This window comes from Beta vulgaris, chromosome 9, assembly GCF_026745355.1.
Source record: "Beta vulgaris subsp. vulgaris cultivar EL10 chromosome 9, EL10.2, whole genome shotgun sequence".
NCBI classification, from domain to species: Eukaryota; Viridiplantae; Streptophyta; class Magnoliopsida; order Caryophyllales; family Amaranthaceae; genus Beta; species Beta vulgaris.
Genome location: NC_079210.1, coordinates 25,645,281 through 25,662,045, shown reverse-complemented (window position 1 = coordinate 25,662,045; position 16,765 = coordinate 25,645,281). Strand labels below are relative to the sequence as shown.

The 16,765-nt window shown below is 33.1% G+C and overlaps 1 protein-coding gene across 2 annotated transcripts; it reads right to left on the bottom strand.

The window, feature by feature from the left end:
- Nucleotides 1-4,250: 4,250 nt before the first annotated feature.
- Nucleotides 4,251-14,695, bottom strand: LOC104883286 (tyrosine aminotransferase). 2 transcript variants are annotated; one of them, XR_008967630.1, is made up of 7 exons: nucleotides 14,359-14,695; nucleotides 6,621-6,960; nucleotides 5,804-6,022; nucleotides 5,650-5,709; nucleotides 4,957-5,112; nucleotides 4,789-4,895; nucleotides 4,251-4,560 (listed from the first exon to the last, which is right to left on the bottom strand). XR_008967630.1 is itself a non-coding variant. In XM_010667775.4 (7 exons), exons 1-7 carry the CDS (start codon nucleotides 14,649-14,651, stop codon nucleotides 4,442-4,444), a joined length of 1,281 nt encoding a protein of 426 aa, XP_010666077.2. In that variant the 5' UTR covers nucleotides 14,652-14,695; the 3' UTR covers nucleotides 4,251-4,441. The 2 variants fall into 2 exon arrangements, 1 of the variants encoding a protein (XP_010666077.2); XM_010667775.4 differs by having other exon boundaries at nucleotides 4,789-4,882.
- Between the last annotated feature and the right edge of the window lie 2,070 nt (nucleotides 14,696-16,765).

The window sequence follows — 16,765 nt, the reverse complement described above, 5'->3', positions numbered from 1 at the left end:
AGACTTTTTAAAAATTATCACCCAAAATTCAGACTCTATTGTCAATTTTTCCTTTAAGTTATTAGTCGGCTTTCCTTGAGATAGGGATTGCACTAACACCGCCGATGTCTATGTACCTCTAAATTTTTTTTTATATATGTTTTTCCAACTTGATGGAATGAACTGACCTGCGCCCCACTTGGCCCCTCGTCACTAGCTGACAAAGAAGAATAGAGAAGCCATTGTTTCAACAGACTTTGGTCGTGTGAAGATTCGGTGCTTCCCACTATCAAATTAAAACAAATTTGGTTTCTCCAATGATCTGAACATCATTATGCACTTGGCAAACGATGAAATTTATAAATATATACTCCCTCCGTCTCTTTTTATTTGCTACATTTTGCCATTTAGAGGTGTCTCAATTTATTTGCTACATTTGCCAACATTACTACAAATGATAATAAAACAAACATCCAAAAGTTCAGCCCAAAAAATTAGCCCACTTAATGAAATTCCCTAAACCTACCCAACCCACCTAACTCAATTTATTACCCCACTTCCTCCATTTAACCCCACCCCAACCCCCTATAACCACTCCCTCCAAAACCCTAATCTCATAATTCCGTCATTTTCTTCTCTCTCCTTCTGACTCTCTCTCTCCTTCTGACTGTCACTTTCCTCTCTCTTCTTCTTCTTCAAACCCTCAGATCTAGGGTTTTTTACTCCAAAATTGTTGAAAAAAACAGTAGATTAATTATCTACTCTTTTCTGCGATCATTATAAACCTAGATTTTGTCATTTTGGAGTGATTTCAGAAACGAGTCCCCTGTTTCTTTGGTATTTTTGAGTGATTTTGGGTATTTCATGGATGAGTTTACTCCGAAATCAAAGAAACGGCTCTTTGATTTGATGGACGAGTTAGATGCGGAGGCTAAAAATTCTAGGGTTGCAAAAAAATCGTTGGATTTTGGTTCGTTTTGTTGGTCTTGTGGCGCGCCTTCAAGAAAACCACCAGATCTTGAATTTGGTGGTGTATTTGAGGGCAAAAAACCTGAAAAATTGGAAGATCCACCTCCGGAAGGCTTTAAATCATGGCGAGCTTACCTCTCTTGGTATAAAAACCATCTCGAAATGGTTTCGGAGAGTCCCCTTTCAAATTTTGACTCAGATCGGTCCACTCCTTAACTTAAATCTTTGTTTTTAAAATTTTAGGAAGTTTTTTTAACTTGCTTTGCCTGTGGGGTTGCGTTTGATTAGATTGCATGTTTAGGTTTTTGTGTTTTTTTCATGTTTTAGCCTCGATTTGTTTATACGCATGTTGTTTATGCCTCGATCTGTTTATAAACTTGTTTATTTTGCCTTGATTTGTTTAATTTCTGTTTATTTTGCCTTGATTTGTTTAATTTCTGTTTATTTGCCTTGAGTTGTTCTGTTTATATGATATTTTGCCTTGATCTGTATATATTGTTGATTTTACCCTTCATTACTGCTTTTATATGATATTTTCACTTGATCTGTTAAAACATGTTAATTTAAGCCTTGAGTTGTTCTGTTTATATGATATTTTGCCTTGATCTGTATATATATGTTGATTTTAGCCTTCATTAGGTCTGTTTACATGATATTTTCACTTGATCTGTTAAAACATGTTAATTTAAGCCTTGAGTTGTTCTGTTTATATGATATTTTGCCTTGATCTGTATATATATGTTGATTTTAGCCTCCATTAGGTCTGTTTACATGATATTTTCACTTGATCTGTTAAAACATGTTTATTTAAGCCTTCAGTTGTTCTGTTTATATGATATTTTGCCTTGATCTGTATATATATGTTGATTTTAGCCTTCATTAGGTCTGTTTATATGATATTTTCACTTGATCTGTTAAAACATGTTAATTTAAGCCTTGAGTTGTTCTGTTTATATGATATTTTGCCTTGATTTGTTAAAACATGTTCATTTTATCCTTGAATTGTTCTGTTTATATGATATTTAGCCTTGATTTGTTAAAACATGTTCATTTTTTCCTTGAATTGTTCTGTTTTTATGATATTTAGCCTTGATTTGATTGAAGTTTTTGTGAAACAATGTTCAATTTGATTTTCTTTTTTTCTCGATCATTTGTTTGATACAATGATACCCTGTTTTTTGTTGTTAACCTCACATGAACTTTTATTTTTACTAACTGTTTTTTGCACTACAGTTTTTGTAAACCTAACTAAACTTGAACTTTTATTTTTACTAACTGTTTTTTTATGGATGATATATCAAGTGTTTTATTTTTTTAACTTAACATAACCCAACATGTTTACATATTATAAATGTAAGATTTAGTACAAAATGTTTTTAACTACATATACAAAATGTTTAACAACCTATATATGTTGTATTTTACTTACAAAATGTTCTTGCACTCTAATGCCCAAAAAAATTGGCCTTCAAATGCCCATTGGTTGCTGTTTTTGCTTTATATTATCCCAAAACCATCATCTGAATCTTCATCCCCATAGTTTGCTTCTTCTTGATCATCTTCAAGATGACCTTCTTCTGCCCATTTTCTGCTCTCTTCTACTAATTGTGGGCTAATGACAATACTTGTTGGTAACTCACCCCTCCTCTCAAGTGATTTCTTCCCCATATGTGGTATGTGGTAATTGTTGTTACCCTTAACTATTAGAGTCTCCTTCATCACTTGTTGTCATAGCTTAGGATCATAGTTGTCAAATGACTTGTTCACTGCCTTCACCAACTGTTTCACACTCCTAGGTGCTATTTGATCTTTTAAGGTTTGAATTGCATTAAAAAAACCAAGATCTAACACATTCATATCTAGTGACTGTGCTGGCTGATTGATTAATCTGATATCAAAACCATCTTTTTGTGCTTCCAACATGAACTGCTCATCAGTACTTGCTATGTGTGGCCTTGCATTGTCTTGGACAATCCATATTTGCTTGCATCCATTATCTGGCCACTTGTTTCTTATAGATGGCAGTATGTGATTTATGAGTTTCTCCCTTATGACATCTTTGTGATGCTTAATTGAGCTTTGGTTTCAATCACCCCAGCATCTCTGTTACAACTTGACCTCTTTGCTGCCACCTCTTCTATGAATGGGAAGATTCCTATCTTCCCATCAAAACTGACCTCTCCACTTAGTGCTATGTGTGGCCTTGCTAGTGCAGCTATGAACATCACTTTGACAATGAACCTCTTGCTTTTGCATCTTCTGTATGGCTCTGTTTCACCAGGAGCTAGGTAGTACCTTTGAGAAATTTTGCTCATGCAAAACCATTTCTCATCCACATGCACCAAATTATACATGTTGCTGAATTTTGGTATTGTTTGGATAGTGTTTGGTATGATGATTTTCCTCTGAGAGTTAATCTACCCAAACCCCCCCCCCCAAGGAAATGGCTACTGCTGGGTGGTTTTTATGGTGGTTTAAGCTGCTGGTTGGTGTCTTTGATGGTGGTGGTGGCTGGCTGCTGCTTGGTCTGTTTGGTTATGTTGATGGAAGTGGTGAAAATAATAAATGCAAGTGTAAAAGTGGTTGTGTATATATAGTCCAGAATTTGTTAGGATTTTTTTCATGTTTTTAGGGGAAAATTCAATTCCCCCTTAAGTTCGAATTTTTTGGTAAAATTTCAATACCTATTATGTAATCTACCTTTAAAATTTTGGAGGGAAAATTTTTGTTCCCTTTGGTTGTATAATTGTAACAGAATAGTTTAGTTGTATTGGTTGTATAAAATTTTGGAGGGAAATGAAATCCCTCTTTCTATATAATTGGCGCCTTCCTTAAAAAAATGTGGGCCAACTCTTTTTTTTGCCTTCTAATCTGATTTTTCACAACTTAATTAACCACAATTATTTTTCTTCAAAACACCCACTGCACACCCACTGTACACCCACTGTACAGTGGTCCCCCCCTTTTCCTTGGTCTTTGTGATAAAGTGCTTGTAGCAAATAAAAAGAGACAGAGGGAGTAATTAGTTATCACACAATTCAAGGAGAAAACAGCGATTCAAGAACTGTACTTTTTTTTTTTTTTTGGTTGCCCACCCGGTTCACCGGAGCTTTGCCCCGACTACATCCGAGTCCGACCCGGGTCGCACACCTGGCTTTGGTGGGTGAGTCTCCCAACAAGAGTTTCTGCATACGGTGAGGCTCGAACTCGAGACCTCCCTTAAGCGACATCAAGCTGCTTACCACTTGAGCCAACTCTTGTTGGTAAGAACTGTACTTCATGCATCCCTTTCAAGTGGAATATAGAGAAAAAAAGGACACAAGAAACTATTTACTCTTGATGTAAAATAAAGCGTATTGGTAATTCAGTACAACACTTGAAAGGTGACAAATTGGTTCCAAGACATTGACAAAAGGGTGAATTACAACATTGAAGTTGTCAATCATCATTCGTAGTACATCTTTATTAATCTCATACAGGCTTAAGGGGGACCTCATTCTACCTTTGCATTTCTTTGACAAAAGCACTTTAGCCTTTCAAGACCTTGTTCAAGAACTGATGGCTCAAGGGCAAATGTTAAACGAAGCCAGTTTTTCATTCCGACAGTAGAACCTATTCACGATCGTTATAATGGGTAATCAGAAAGTTAGATGATAGTAGTACATTGGTTCTTGAAAATTGTATGGAGAAAACTTGGTAAAATTTTCAGAGTTTCTAAATCAAAACCAGACTCAGAGTTTGTTCGTTATCATTTTCGTTTCCAGACTTCAGTTGTAGAAAAATACTAGTGTAGGAAAAATAGATAAATAAATAACAATATAAAAATTGACCATTTCATACCAGGTAAAATAATCATACTCTCCTGTTTAGCAAGCTCCATGCAGAAATCTGCATCATCTTGTATTCCATCCAACATAGACAAATTTAACTTCACCTGCAATACATATCTATATGAAGTGTTTTTGATAAAAGTTTCAACACAAGCATAGATTAGAATGATTCGCATACCATTACGAACATGGAACCTTCCGGCTCATTCGGACATGTAATCGAAGGAATCTCCTTCAGTTTCTCGACAATAAGTTCTGCATCTTGCCGCAGCACATTGATACATTTTGAAAAAAATTCTTCTTCTGTCTTCTCAATTATTTGAGGAACTGCTGCCTGATTATGTTACAATTGTCATTAGTTCTTTGTTATGCTCAGTGACAAGGATCATTTCAGAACATTGATGACTAATTCAAGAAATTTTATGCGCAGTTTAACATATTATCTATAGGCTGTCATGGATATGTACAAATTTGAAAGGTAATCAAATTGTAGGAGGAATGGATCAAATAGAAATACTTTCCAAGTTTAAACCGGTTAAAGGTTTTTCTGAATTGTTCAAAGACCATGTAGACAGTATTACAGAAAATGTTAATATTATTCTTCCTTTGTTTTTCGTTAGTTGCAACGCTTTCATAGACCTTTTGATCATTGATATATCTAATTATCTATTAGTAAAAATCATAAAAAAGTTAGTAATTGTACGTTGGAATGAATTTAACAACTTACATACTAAACATTATAACATTAATAAAATATTTCCGACCAAACATAGTATATAAATAGTATAAAATTCAAGCGTTACAACAAATAGAAAACAGAGGTAGTATGTCAACAATATCAAGGTTTAGGGAGTAAATGCCGGGGACAAACCTGAATGAACGTTGGAGGATCAGCATTTATGCTGAAAAAGGCTTTGACACGCTCCACATACTGATAAAAAGATAAAATTGAAGAGAATTAGAAATTCACACTAGTCTTACTGCATTTTTGTAATTTTGTATGAAAGACATGTTAATGTGAAAACCTGAGATTTTTGTAAGATGTGATTTGGATCAGTTGTTACAAGCCAACCAAGGCGCCAACCAGGAACAACCCACCTCTTTGATAAGGACCCGAGTGTAAGAACAGGCACAATGGATGCGAAAACTGCCATTCGAACAAAGGGCTTGCTACCAAAAGTGATGTGCTCATATACTTCATCAGCAATAACAAGCAATCCAAACTTTCTTGCAGTTTCTGCCACCTAAAAAGGATCAGACAGCAAATGACATGATGCAATTTGCCTACTGGTCAGCAAGCTTTGTATTGGTAAATTGTATGGTATGCCTCAATGTTCTCTTAATCGATTCTTAGAAAGAGCTAACTACATTGGCAGCAATATAGCCCTGATTAGCACCGAGTACTGTTCCTGATCACGTGCGATCTGAGCCTCTGACCCCCCTGAAAGCCCGAAATTTCAGTTATTCCTTTGGTGGCCTGGCCCGGACCAAGTAGCTGGACTTAGCCCAGCCCAGCCCCATCTCTTCAACCCAAATAATTCACTTTTTGGCCTGAAACCCAGCCCGACCCAAGCCTTTAAACAACTTTTAGCGGGCATACAAATCAAGAAACAAACTTTAACCTGAGTAATCTATTCAAAAAGTCTATGTTAGTCGGACTACACATATTCCTTAAGAACCTATGTAGGATCCTCGCTACTCCGACATAGATTTGGACACTTTGAGACTTTTCTTTGTGTCAGAAAGACATAGAAATTTTTCATGAAGCAATGGCAGTAAGTATAGAATCAGCACATCTAAAATTGTATATAAATGACATTGTGTTTTGTACGAAAATGATACCTTTTGTAAATGTTGGTAAGTATATACACTTCCACAAGGATTACCAGGGTTTATAATAACGATAGCCACTGTGTTGTTATCTACTAGAGCTTCAACTGACTTGAAATCAACTTCCCATCCGTTTTCCGGTTGAAGATCATAGTGGCGGAGTTCAAGGCCTGTAAAGGCAGCAACCGCATCATACATGGCGAAAGTAGGCCTTGGCATTAGTATGTTGGAATCAGGTAAAGAAAGAGCAGTTATTGCTGCTTGAATTGCTTGTTTGCATCCAACAGTCAAGTAAACGTCCTCTGGGGATAACTTGTAAGGAAGATCCTTTGAAATGTATTCTGCCACAGCCCTGCAATTAATTGACTGATTATTAGCATAATTTTACAGCGCATATCATATTATTAGCAGTAGTGAATTCATCATCACATAGTTGATTATGTTATTCTCAAATTTATGCAATTAACGAGAACAAGACTCTCAGGCAGCGAATTAAAACTCTCCCGTCCCATTAGAGTACGATAGTTCTGTAACGGATTTTGGATTTGCCGTTCCGCGAAATCCCGTTACTGAACGCCATAATAAAATTCACATACTACTTGCCGAGTTGTTCGTTCCGTACAAACAACGCGAACTCGCCGCGTTAGAACACTTTTATCCCCGTTACATCCGTTCTTTTCAAACATTGGCCAAATTTTTTTGTGATTTAATTTTATACTTGATGAAACATGATATGCTATTAGATTTTGTTAACTTTTGTGGTTGAACTCCATTAATGGAGTTTAGACAAAGAAATGGAAGAAACAGTAGAGAGAGGAGAAGAGGTGAGAGAAGGATAATAGGAGAGAAAACTAAAGACTACATTGTATTATCTTGATAAAAGTGAGTAAGTATTACAAGTATCTCCTATTTATACTAATTATCATATTAGTATAATCTAACAAACTAAACCAAACTAATAACAACTAACAATCTCTAACAACCTAATACCTATACTTCAACATCCCCCCGCAAACTGAAATGGTTGAACAACCATTTTCAGTTTGAACTTTCAAAGTGAACTTCAAACTGGACAACCAGATGTTGCTGCTGTATGCAATTGAAAAAAAAAAAAAACCTTCACTTGTGGGCTTGGTAACTTGCAGTCATCTGCTAGAATGAAGAAGTGGAATAGGAACTTTATTTGTTGTTGTAATATGGCTTCAGGTGCTGCACCATATACCACTAGGTAGTAATATACCAACAGAAGATACCACAATGCACCGAACTTTTTGAAAAGAGAAATCCAATATACTTTGCAACTTCTTGTCCTCTGAAGCAACCACCAATCAAAATTATATACACCATAACTCCAATGTAAGATGTTTGTAGAACTAAGAAAAGGGAAGAAGAGAAGATGAAAAAAAAAAAAAATAAGAATAAAACCAGTAATACAATCTGCAGGCCAGGCGCAGTAGCATTCTCCAACAAACCAACAAGAATTGAAGTAAAACCCAGCATCAACAGTGGCGAGGTGTACCACCATACCACACATAATCGATCCACAACAGAACAACCAGAACCACTTGAATGTTGAGCTACCAATTTGCCAGATATCCATTTGTGTATATGATGACCAACATCTCATCCAAGTTGCAACAAGAAACAATTGCAGCAGAACCACACTAGTTACAGCACCTCGATCGTCAAAAAATTATAACATACCAAACTAGGAACCACCAATATCCAACCAATCCACTCTATAACAAGTGTAAACCAACAATCACATCTAAAGTGCACAACCACCAATCAAGCCACTATGGGCACACAACAAAATGACCATCTATGGGTCTCAAAAATCAAAGCCTCTCAGGGCAAATGACCAACTATGGGTCTCAAAATTCAAAGCCTCTATGGGCAAATGACCAACTATGGGTCGCAAAATTCAAAGCCTCTATGGGCAAATGACCAACTATGGGTCTTGAACAAGGACCACTTTGGGTCTAAGAAAATGATCACAATGGATCATGAAAAGCCTCTATGGGCGCAAAACAAAGACCTCCATGGGTCGAAACAAAGAATCAAGAATACTAGAGGAACTTGATTTCAAGAAAAAAAAACAGTAGGAGATTTGTGGTGAGAAGAAAGTAGAAGAATTATAGAATAGAAATGTGTTTTAGAAGAAAGAAATAAAATGTTGAAAGAATCAAGAGTGTGAGAACTTAACCCACAAATCAGAATGGAAGAATCAGAAAGAAAAATCCAGAAAGTATACTAATTCAACTCATCATCCAACAAATTTATCAACTCATCACAGTAGCAAAATCAAGAATCATCAACCAAACTTTAAATGACGCAGCAACCATAATACTGAATTATTCTCAATTGATGCAGCATCGATCACGTTGCGGAAGCACTAGCAATAGAAAACTTCAAGAATACCGATGAATCCACCGGAAAACATCAATGAAACAACTCCAATTCGTCAGAAATTTGAGAGCCCGGAAATTCAGTTGAAAATATCCAGAAGAATCGCCAATTTGCAGAATGAACACCCATCTTACTTTTGGTGATTGAACTCCATTAATGGAGTTTAGAAAAAGGAAATGAAGAATTTGCATTTGATTTTGGTGATCCAGTCATTATGAACTTTGATTTCAAGAAATTCAGAGAAATTGAAGAAGTATAGATTCAGATAAGAAGAAAAGAAACTCAGAATTTGAAAGAATATTGAAATCTAATCAAGATCAATAAGATGAAACAAAGAAATTTTCAGAATCAGAAAGATTAACCTCAATTTTGCAGGAATAATCTCAGCTTAGTAAGAAACAGATCAGGATGATGATATTCAGCTTCGTGCGGAAGAAATAAATCCAGAATTCTTCAGAGAAAAAAAAATATATCTGATATTTGCAATGATTGCATAGCAGATTTTCAGAGAAATTTGAGCCAGGAATTCTTTAATTCCTGCTCTGATACCATGTTAACTTTTGTGGTTGAACTCCATTAATGGAGTTTAGACAAAGAAATGGAAGAAACAGTAGAGAGAGGAGAAGAGGTGAGAGAAGGATAATAGGAGAGAAAACTAAAGACTACATTGTATTATCTTGATAAAAGTGAGTAAGTATTACAAGTATCTCCTATTTATACTAATTATCATATTAGTATAATCTAACAAACTAAACCAAACTAATAACAACTAACAATCTCTAACAACCTAATACCTATACTTCAACAGATTTGATTATATTATATTGTAATAATGCTTCATAAACTAAAAAAATGCAAATAAGATTAAAACATATTAATGTCAATTTTTTAAAAAAATTCACGCTGCTTCGACCGCAATATGTCCTATGTCCCCGTTACAAGCCGTTCTTGCAATAACGCGACCGTTTTTGCGATCACGACCACTTTTTTTTTCTTTGCTCTCAGCTATTCTATAAGTTTGATCAATTTGATACTACGAGTAGAACTCATATGGGTAGGAGATAGGAGATTGTATTGTTTTTTCTGCATCTGATATAGGGGAAAGACTAAAGAGGTTATTATTGTAAATTTCTCCTCTTTCCTTAAAAGATAATTTGAAGCTTTGACACTTCTATTAAGTACAAATCATCAATATATATATATAAAGGAGGAACTTTTCGGGAGCATAGAGCGCGCCACCTCGGATTGCCACGTCATCTTATAAATTTACAAATAATAAAATATAGATAATAAAATATAGAGATAATATAGATAATAAAATTTAGAGACAATAAAACTTTATTGCCACGTCATCTTATTAATTTACAAATAATAAAATTTAGAGACGTCATCTTATTAATTTATAGATAATAAAATTTAGAGATAATGTAGATAATAAAATTTAGAGATAATAAAAATTTAGAGAGATAATAAAATTTAGAGATAATGACGTCATCTTATTAATATATATAAAGGAGGAACTTTTCGGGAGCATAGAGCGCGCCACCTAGGATTGCCACGTCATCTTATTAATTTACAAATAATAAAATATAGATAAAAAAATAGAGATAATATAGATAATAAAATTTAGAGATAATAAAACTTTATTGCCACGTCATCTTATTAATTTACAAATGATAAAATTTAGAGACGTCATCTTATTAATTTATGATAATAAAATTTAGAGATAATGTAGATAATAAAATTTAGAGATAATAAAAATTTAGAGAGAAAATAAAATTTAGAGATAATGACGTCATCTTATTAATTTATAGATAATAAATTTAGAGATGATAAAAATCTAGAGATAATAAAATTTAGAGTTTGAGAGATAATAAATTTTAGAGATAAGTTTGAGAGATAAGACTTTATCTAATTCAATATTTTTTATTTTTTTATTAGAAATATAAAACATATTTTCATATTATTTCAATTATTTTTTTCTGTTTGCGTTTCAATTGCTAAGAAATATCTACTACAACAATAAATTCAAATGATGAGAATCGAATTATCATTTGTTTCAACTGGAAAAAAAATCAAAGGAAACCTCATCAAAAATATCTCATGGTCATATCCCAAATAAATTATCTAATTGCAACGTCATCTTATTAATTTAGAGATAATAAAATTTAGAGTTTGAGAGATAATAAAAGTTAGAGTTTGAGAGATAAGAGTTTATCACTCTACGGCTATGATTCACTCTACTATAATATGCATGTTTAGCTAACAATCGACATTTCCATATACTTAAAACACTACAACTTACAACAATGGCTCACCAAATTCTGATCCAAATTATCACGAGAAGCAAGAAAAAGACGTCGAACGATAATTAACCATAATTTATTCAAGGTTATACTCTTTCATACCTATAATGGTATGAATTTTACTAGCTTTGAATCAACTATGCAAATCAGAATCTCTTATGCAATTTCATAGCCAATAATCCATCTAACTATTAACATAAAGTAAAGGTAATATTGACAATTAAAGTTGTTTTTTTTTTACTAAAAGTTGATTGGTCCAAATAGATAAGTAAAAATCGTGTTGAAAAATCTCATTTTACAGTCACACAAAATCAATAATGTTAAGAAAAAATAACAAAAATATATATAAAAAACAACGGGCTTCAAAACTAGTCTCTATTATATAAGGGAAGGGGGGGAGCTATGGTGTCCTCTTTTGAACTGACTATTTTGCCCCCCTTCCCTTTCTATATTACAAAAGGAATCTCAAAATTAAAATCGAGACTAAAAAAAAACTACCGAAAATTAATTTACAACACTCACTCACAAATCACTCACAAATCACTTAAAAGAATATTCTTTACAAATCACCCATACAATTAAGAAATTCATGTTGCAAATCATTCAAATAATCAAAAACCTTTATTAAAACTTAAAATTAACATACAAAGTAAAACTAATAATCTAGAACATCAATACATAAAAAAACATTTACTACAAAACTTTACTTACAAATACTCACAAAAGTTACCTATAAACACAAATTTGAGAAAAACATAAGATTTTGACGGTGATATCACACATTCATCCATCGGCATAATTTGCGAACTTCCAAATTATTTCACATTAGTTGAAACAAACAATAGGAAATTAGTTGACTGTTATATAGTTAAAAAAATGGAGATGACAACAATGAGTTCAAAAGGGCTTTTATACAACCAGACTTAAATTTAATTCATTTTCATATAAAACAAATTTAGTTTTTTCTTAAAAAAATGCCAATATTTAAATTTTTGCCCAAAACTTTTGCAAAAAATCCATGTTCAGAAATAAATTTTGAAAAACAAAACAATATCAAACTTTTAGCAAACAATTTTTTGCAAAAATCCATTTTCAGAAAAAAATAAATAAATTAATTTGCAAAAAGTAACAATTTTTGTTTTTCTAAAAAAAAAAAATCCAATATCAAATTATGTATAAAAAAATCAAAATTTCATTTCAAATATAATTGAAGCTAAAAGTGTTAAAATTTAGAAAAGGACCAAATTTGAAATGATGGAAATTTTTAAATATCTTGTGTGCAAACAAAATTTAGAAGTTAGACAAGGAAACAAAACTTAGGTGTATTTGTAGTGAAATTATAATTTAGAAGTTAGACGAGGAAAAAAAAAATTATTTACTTTTTCATAGTGTTTCCTATATATAATGAAACTCTTACATATTTTTGGACCTATCTCTTTCTATTATATTATAGCGATTAATTATCAAGGTAAAAAGGTTTATGTAAAATATCATTCAAGAATTAAAGTACAACATATCTCTATTATATAAGGGAAGGGGGAGCTATGGTGTCCCCGAATGAAGAGACTATTTTATCCATTTTCCTTTCTAAATTACAAATCCACTTACAAAGCAAAGGGAGATTCAAATAAAAATAAAATTTGACTTGAAATCCAAGTGTCCACTTTCTTCACAATATATGAAGTAGTGTACTTAATTCAAAATCAACTAACAAATTATAATATTAGAAATCAGAGATAAATTCAATAAAATTTCTATTTTGTTCATAGAATTTTGACCTTGAAAAGTAAAAAAAAAAAAAAAAAAAAGGCTGGTGTGAGATTTAAGTGACAGGGACTAAACCAATTAAATTTTGTAAATAAAAACAATTATACTTTGTATGTCTAATGTTCAAATTTTGAACTTTACATACGTCGAAAAAAATCGAGTTTCTGTTTTGAAAAAAAATCTAAACAGGCCAAAAAATGCTAGTACAAATATAATTCAACTAGTTGAGTTCGAATCCTCTAGAATTTCAATATAATTCTACTATCTCAACCATATCTTTTAATATCACGGGCTCATATTAGTGGAAAGGGAAAATTTAGAGGGTAAATTTTGATGATAAAAAATAGCGAGAATTTTGAAAAGATAATATATGAGCCATTAATTTTTTATTCAATGGTTGATATTTCTCAAACTCTACCTTGTAGAGTTATTTTAGAACTCTAGAAGATCCAAACACCAACAAACTATATCCTTAAACATTTGATTTTGGAGACTCCCCCTTCATTTACTTTAGATGATTATGATGATGTCTTTGATTGACGAGTTTGTCCCAGTTCCTCCCCACGAGTCTAGACGACCAAAAACTAATGCATGTGAGGACTAAAGTCCGTTACTTCTTATGCAACAATAGTAAATTTATGTGTTATACAATTACTTGATATACAATATTTGTATTTAAGCAAAATTAGCCTAGCATCATGAAATATAGGTCGCGTACATCCAATACCACCAACTACGACTAATAACCTAAACACCACCCACTATGGATTGGGGGTGCATTCTCTACCATAACTGAGATCGGAAGCCTAAAATGTTGCCAAAGACGATGGATTTTTATGGTACATATTGCACCCCGCCCCATAGTTGGTGCCTGGTGGTAGATGCACCCGCCCCGTAGTTGGTTGTGTTTAGGCTACTAGTCATAATTTGTAGTGTTGGGTGCACCCGAGCTATAGTTGGGGTTGAGGCCAATTTTGCCTTGTATTTATCATACAACACTACTAATTTTACTAATCAATATAAAGTTTTATTTTTAATATACTTACTTACATAAAAGAATTTTGTTATGAACATTATTCGTCCCTCCAATTGGAAGTAGAGATTTCTCCAAAGTTAATAATGGACAAGGCTAAACTTAAAGTGATAAACAACAAAAATGCAATGGAATATATTTTTAGAAAAAAAAAAAAATTAGTGGACATAACTAGAGTGAAATCACAAATGAAACAAATTGATATAAAACAAAGTAGAAAAATAAAAATACACACTTCCTGGCGGAGGGAAGGCCGTGAGTGACGGAATAGCCATTGAAGGTGGCGGAGCGAAGAGCAGCAACCACAGCATCCTCAGCAGCAGGCGCTGTACGAAAGCAATGGAAAGGAGAGGGATCACCGTGGCCCATAGGAATGAGTGGGCGCTTATCTTCAGGGTTAACATTTCCCTTTAGCATACTTAAAGCTTCTCTCACTGTCATTGCTCTTTTATTGTCTTCCGACATTTTTCCATCTCCTTTTTCATACTTCTTGTTGAATCTCCATAGCTTGCTTTCATTGTTTTCCATCTCCCACTGTCTCTCTCCCAAACAAACTGTCTCGCGCTGTATGGATCACAGTCACAGTCACAGTCAGTCTTCTTTATAATTCACGCTCATTCGTTGCTCTTACTATTCACATTCCTTACTAACTTCTTCGTTTATTTCTTCGAAATTATTATTAATTTCTTCTTAATTACCAAAAATAACACCTATCCATTAATTACTATTGTCTCTTTATTCTGTATGAAAATTTAAGATTTTTTTTTATCACTAACAAGATTTAATTTTGTAACAGGTTGAAATCAAAAATCAAGTGAAAACACTCTTATCACTTTATATGTATGCATAAAAATATTACACATAAATGTTTGCTAATAATCTAAGCCTTGTTTGGCACTAGCGTTTAAAGTAGTGGTTAGCGGTTGAACAAGATTAAAACGCTACTTAAGAAAATTATGAGTGTTTTGTAAGGTAGTGGTTGAAGTAGCGGCTAACAGTTGAGGTAGATTATGAGTAGCGGTTGTGGAACGTTACTACAACTAACGTTTGAGATTTAGAGGTAGCGGTGTAGCATATAAATACTATATAATAGGATAAGGTAGAATTATAACCAATATTTTTTATTTCCTTTTACTGTTTATTTATTGTTTTATTTTATGGAAATTCAATGTATATTTTACAATAGCAGAGATGTAATTTAAATATATTTATTTTAAAGATAAGATATTTTACAAGTATTTTAGTTAAAATTGGTAATATAAATTTTTCGAAGGTTCACTAATTTCTTAGATTTATAGATTTCTTTGAGCAGCTAAAAAGTCGTATACTCCTTTTTGTGTAACTTCTTTGAAAAAATAAATCTTGAATTTAACTATTGAACGAACATATGAAATTGTTGTAGTTCATTTTATATTAAAATAAAATGTCATTTATTATCTTTTACCATTTCAACAGCTACATTTGTCAAACACTTCTAATTAAACAATTAGTTTAATCGCTGACAGCTACTAGTAGACAGCTAACAGCTACCCCAACAGCTACAGCTACAGCTACAGCTACTAACCGCTTACAACTACTAAAATCGCTAGTTTTGCTAAACATTCCCCTAGTTGTACAAATTGTTTTTGAAAGAGAAACCAACTTTTATATAAACTTAAACTGTGTGATGGTTCACTTAGTATCATAGTCATCATAGAAAAGATCCTTCATATAACCATAGTAGGCCTAAAGAAGAGTGAAGGGCTACCTAAGTTATGAAAGAGCTAATTTGCTTAAATCAAATTTGGAGAAAATAGGAGGAATAAACAAATATTGGAAGGAAAATTTGAAGATAACATTGATGAATAACAAGTTCCATTGCAAATTTGAAGCCTTGGACTAAAACTGCTATAACAGTGGCGGATCCAGGAATTGAACCACGTGGGTTCGAACTTATTTAAACATAGAACAAAAACTAGTCTTATTGGCACGCGAAGCGTACGACAAAAATTTACTAATTAATACTTATATTTAAAGGCGTTAAAAACACTTGTAGTGATTTGGCTAATAAATTATGAATGATATTAATAATTGATTATTTAAGCAAATAAATTGGAAGAAATGGGGAATTAAATCAGATTATTTCCCAATTAATAAATTAGTACCTGGTAGGACTTGGGAGGGAGTATTTGTGAAGAAGAAAAGGAAAATGGAGGATCAAAAGAAAAAGGAAAAATTAAACTAAGAATGAAAACAAAAGTTCCGAAGGGGGAAAAGACTAAAAAAATACATGTTATAGCCGTGGTTCGATCCCGCAACCTAAAACACACTAAAGCTTTAGGTTTCATCCGGGCACCACTGAGCCAACTACATATCATTTAAATTAATAGGGCGCTTTGGGTTATATACCTGTTTACCTTTTTCCCGTAAATTTTAGCTTCTTTTGCGGATCCACGTGGGTTCAATTGAACCCACTGAACACATGCTGGATCTGCCACTATGCTATAAGGCCCAAGGATGAAGGGAAGAAAAATCTAAAAATATATATTTTTAACTTTTACATGTGGACTAGGAATACCCATCATTTATTTGGGATGAGAATGGTTTTGGAGCCCAAATAAAGAGTGAATTTGGGGTAGGAACTGCTGGGACAAAAACTTAAA

What these genes read in the sequence shown, in the direction of transcription:
- LOC104883286 (XM_010667775.4), bottom strand. Translation starts at nt 14,651, where the DNA reads ATGGAAAACAATGAAAGCAAGCTATGGAGATTCAACAAGAAGTATGAA. An exon ending in GGCCTTCCCTCCGCCAGGAA is followed by an intron (nt 6,961 to 14,358) that starts GTGTGTATTTTT and finishes AATTAATTGCAG; the next exon opens with GGCTGTGGCAGAATACATTT. An exon ending in GAGTATGATTATTTTACCTG is followed by an intron (nt 4,561 to 4,788) that starts GTATGAAATGGT and finishes GATCGTGAATAG; the next exon opens with GTTCTACTGTCGGAATGAAA.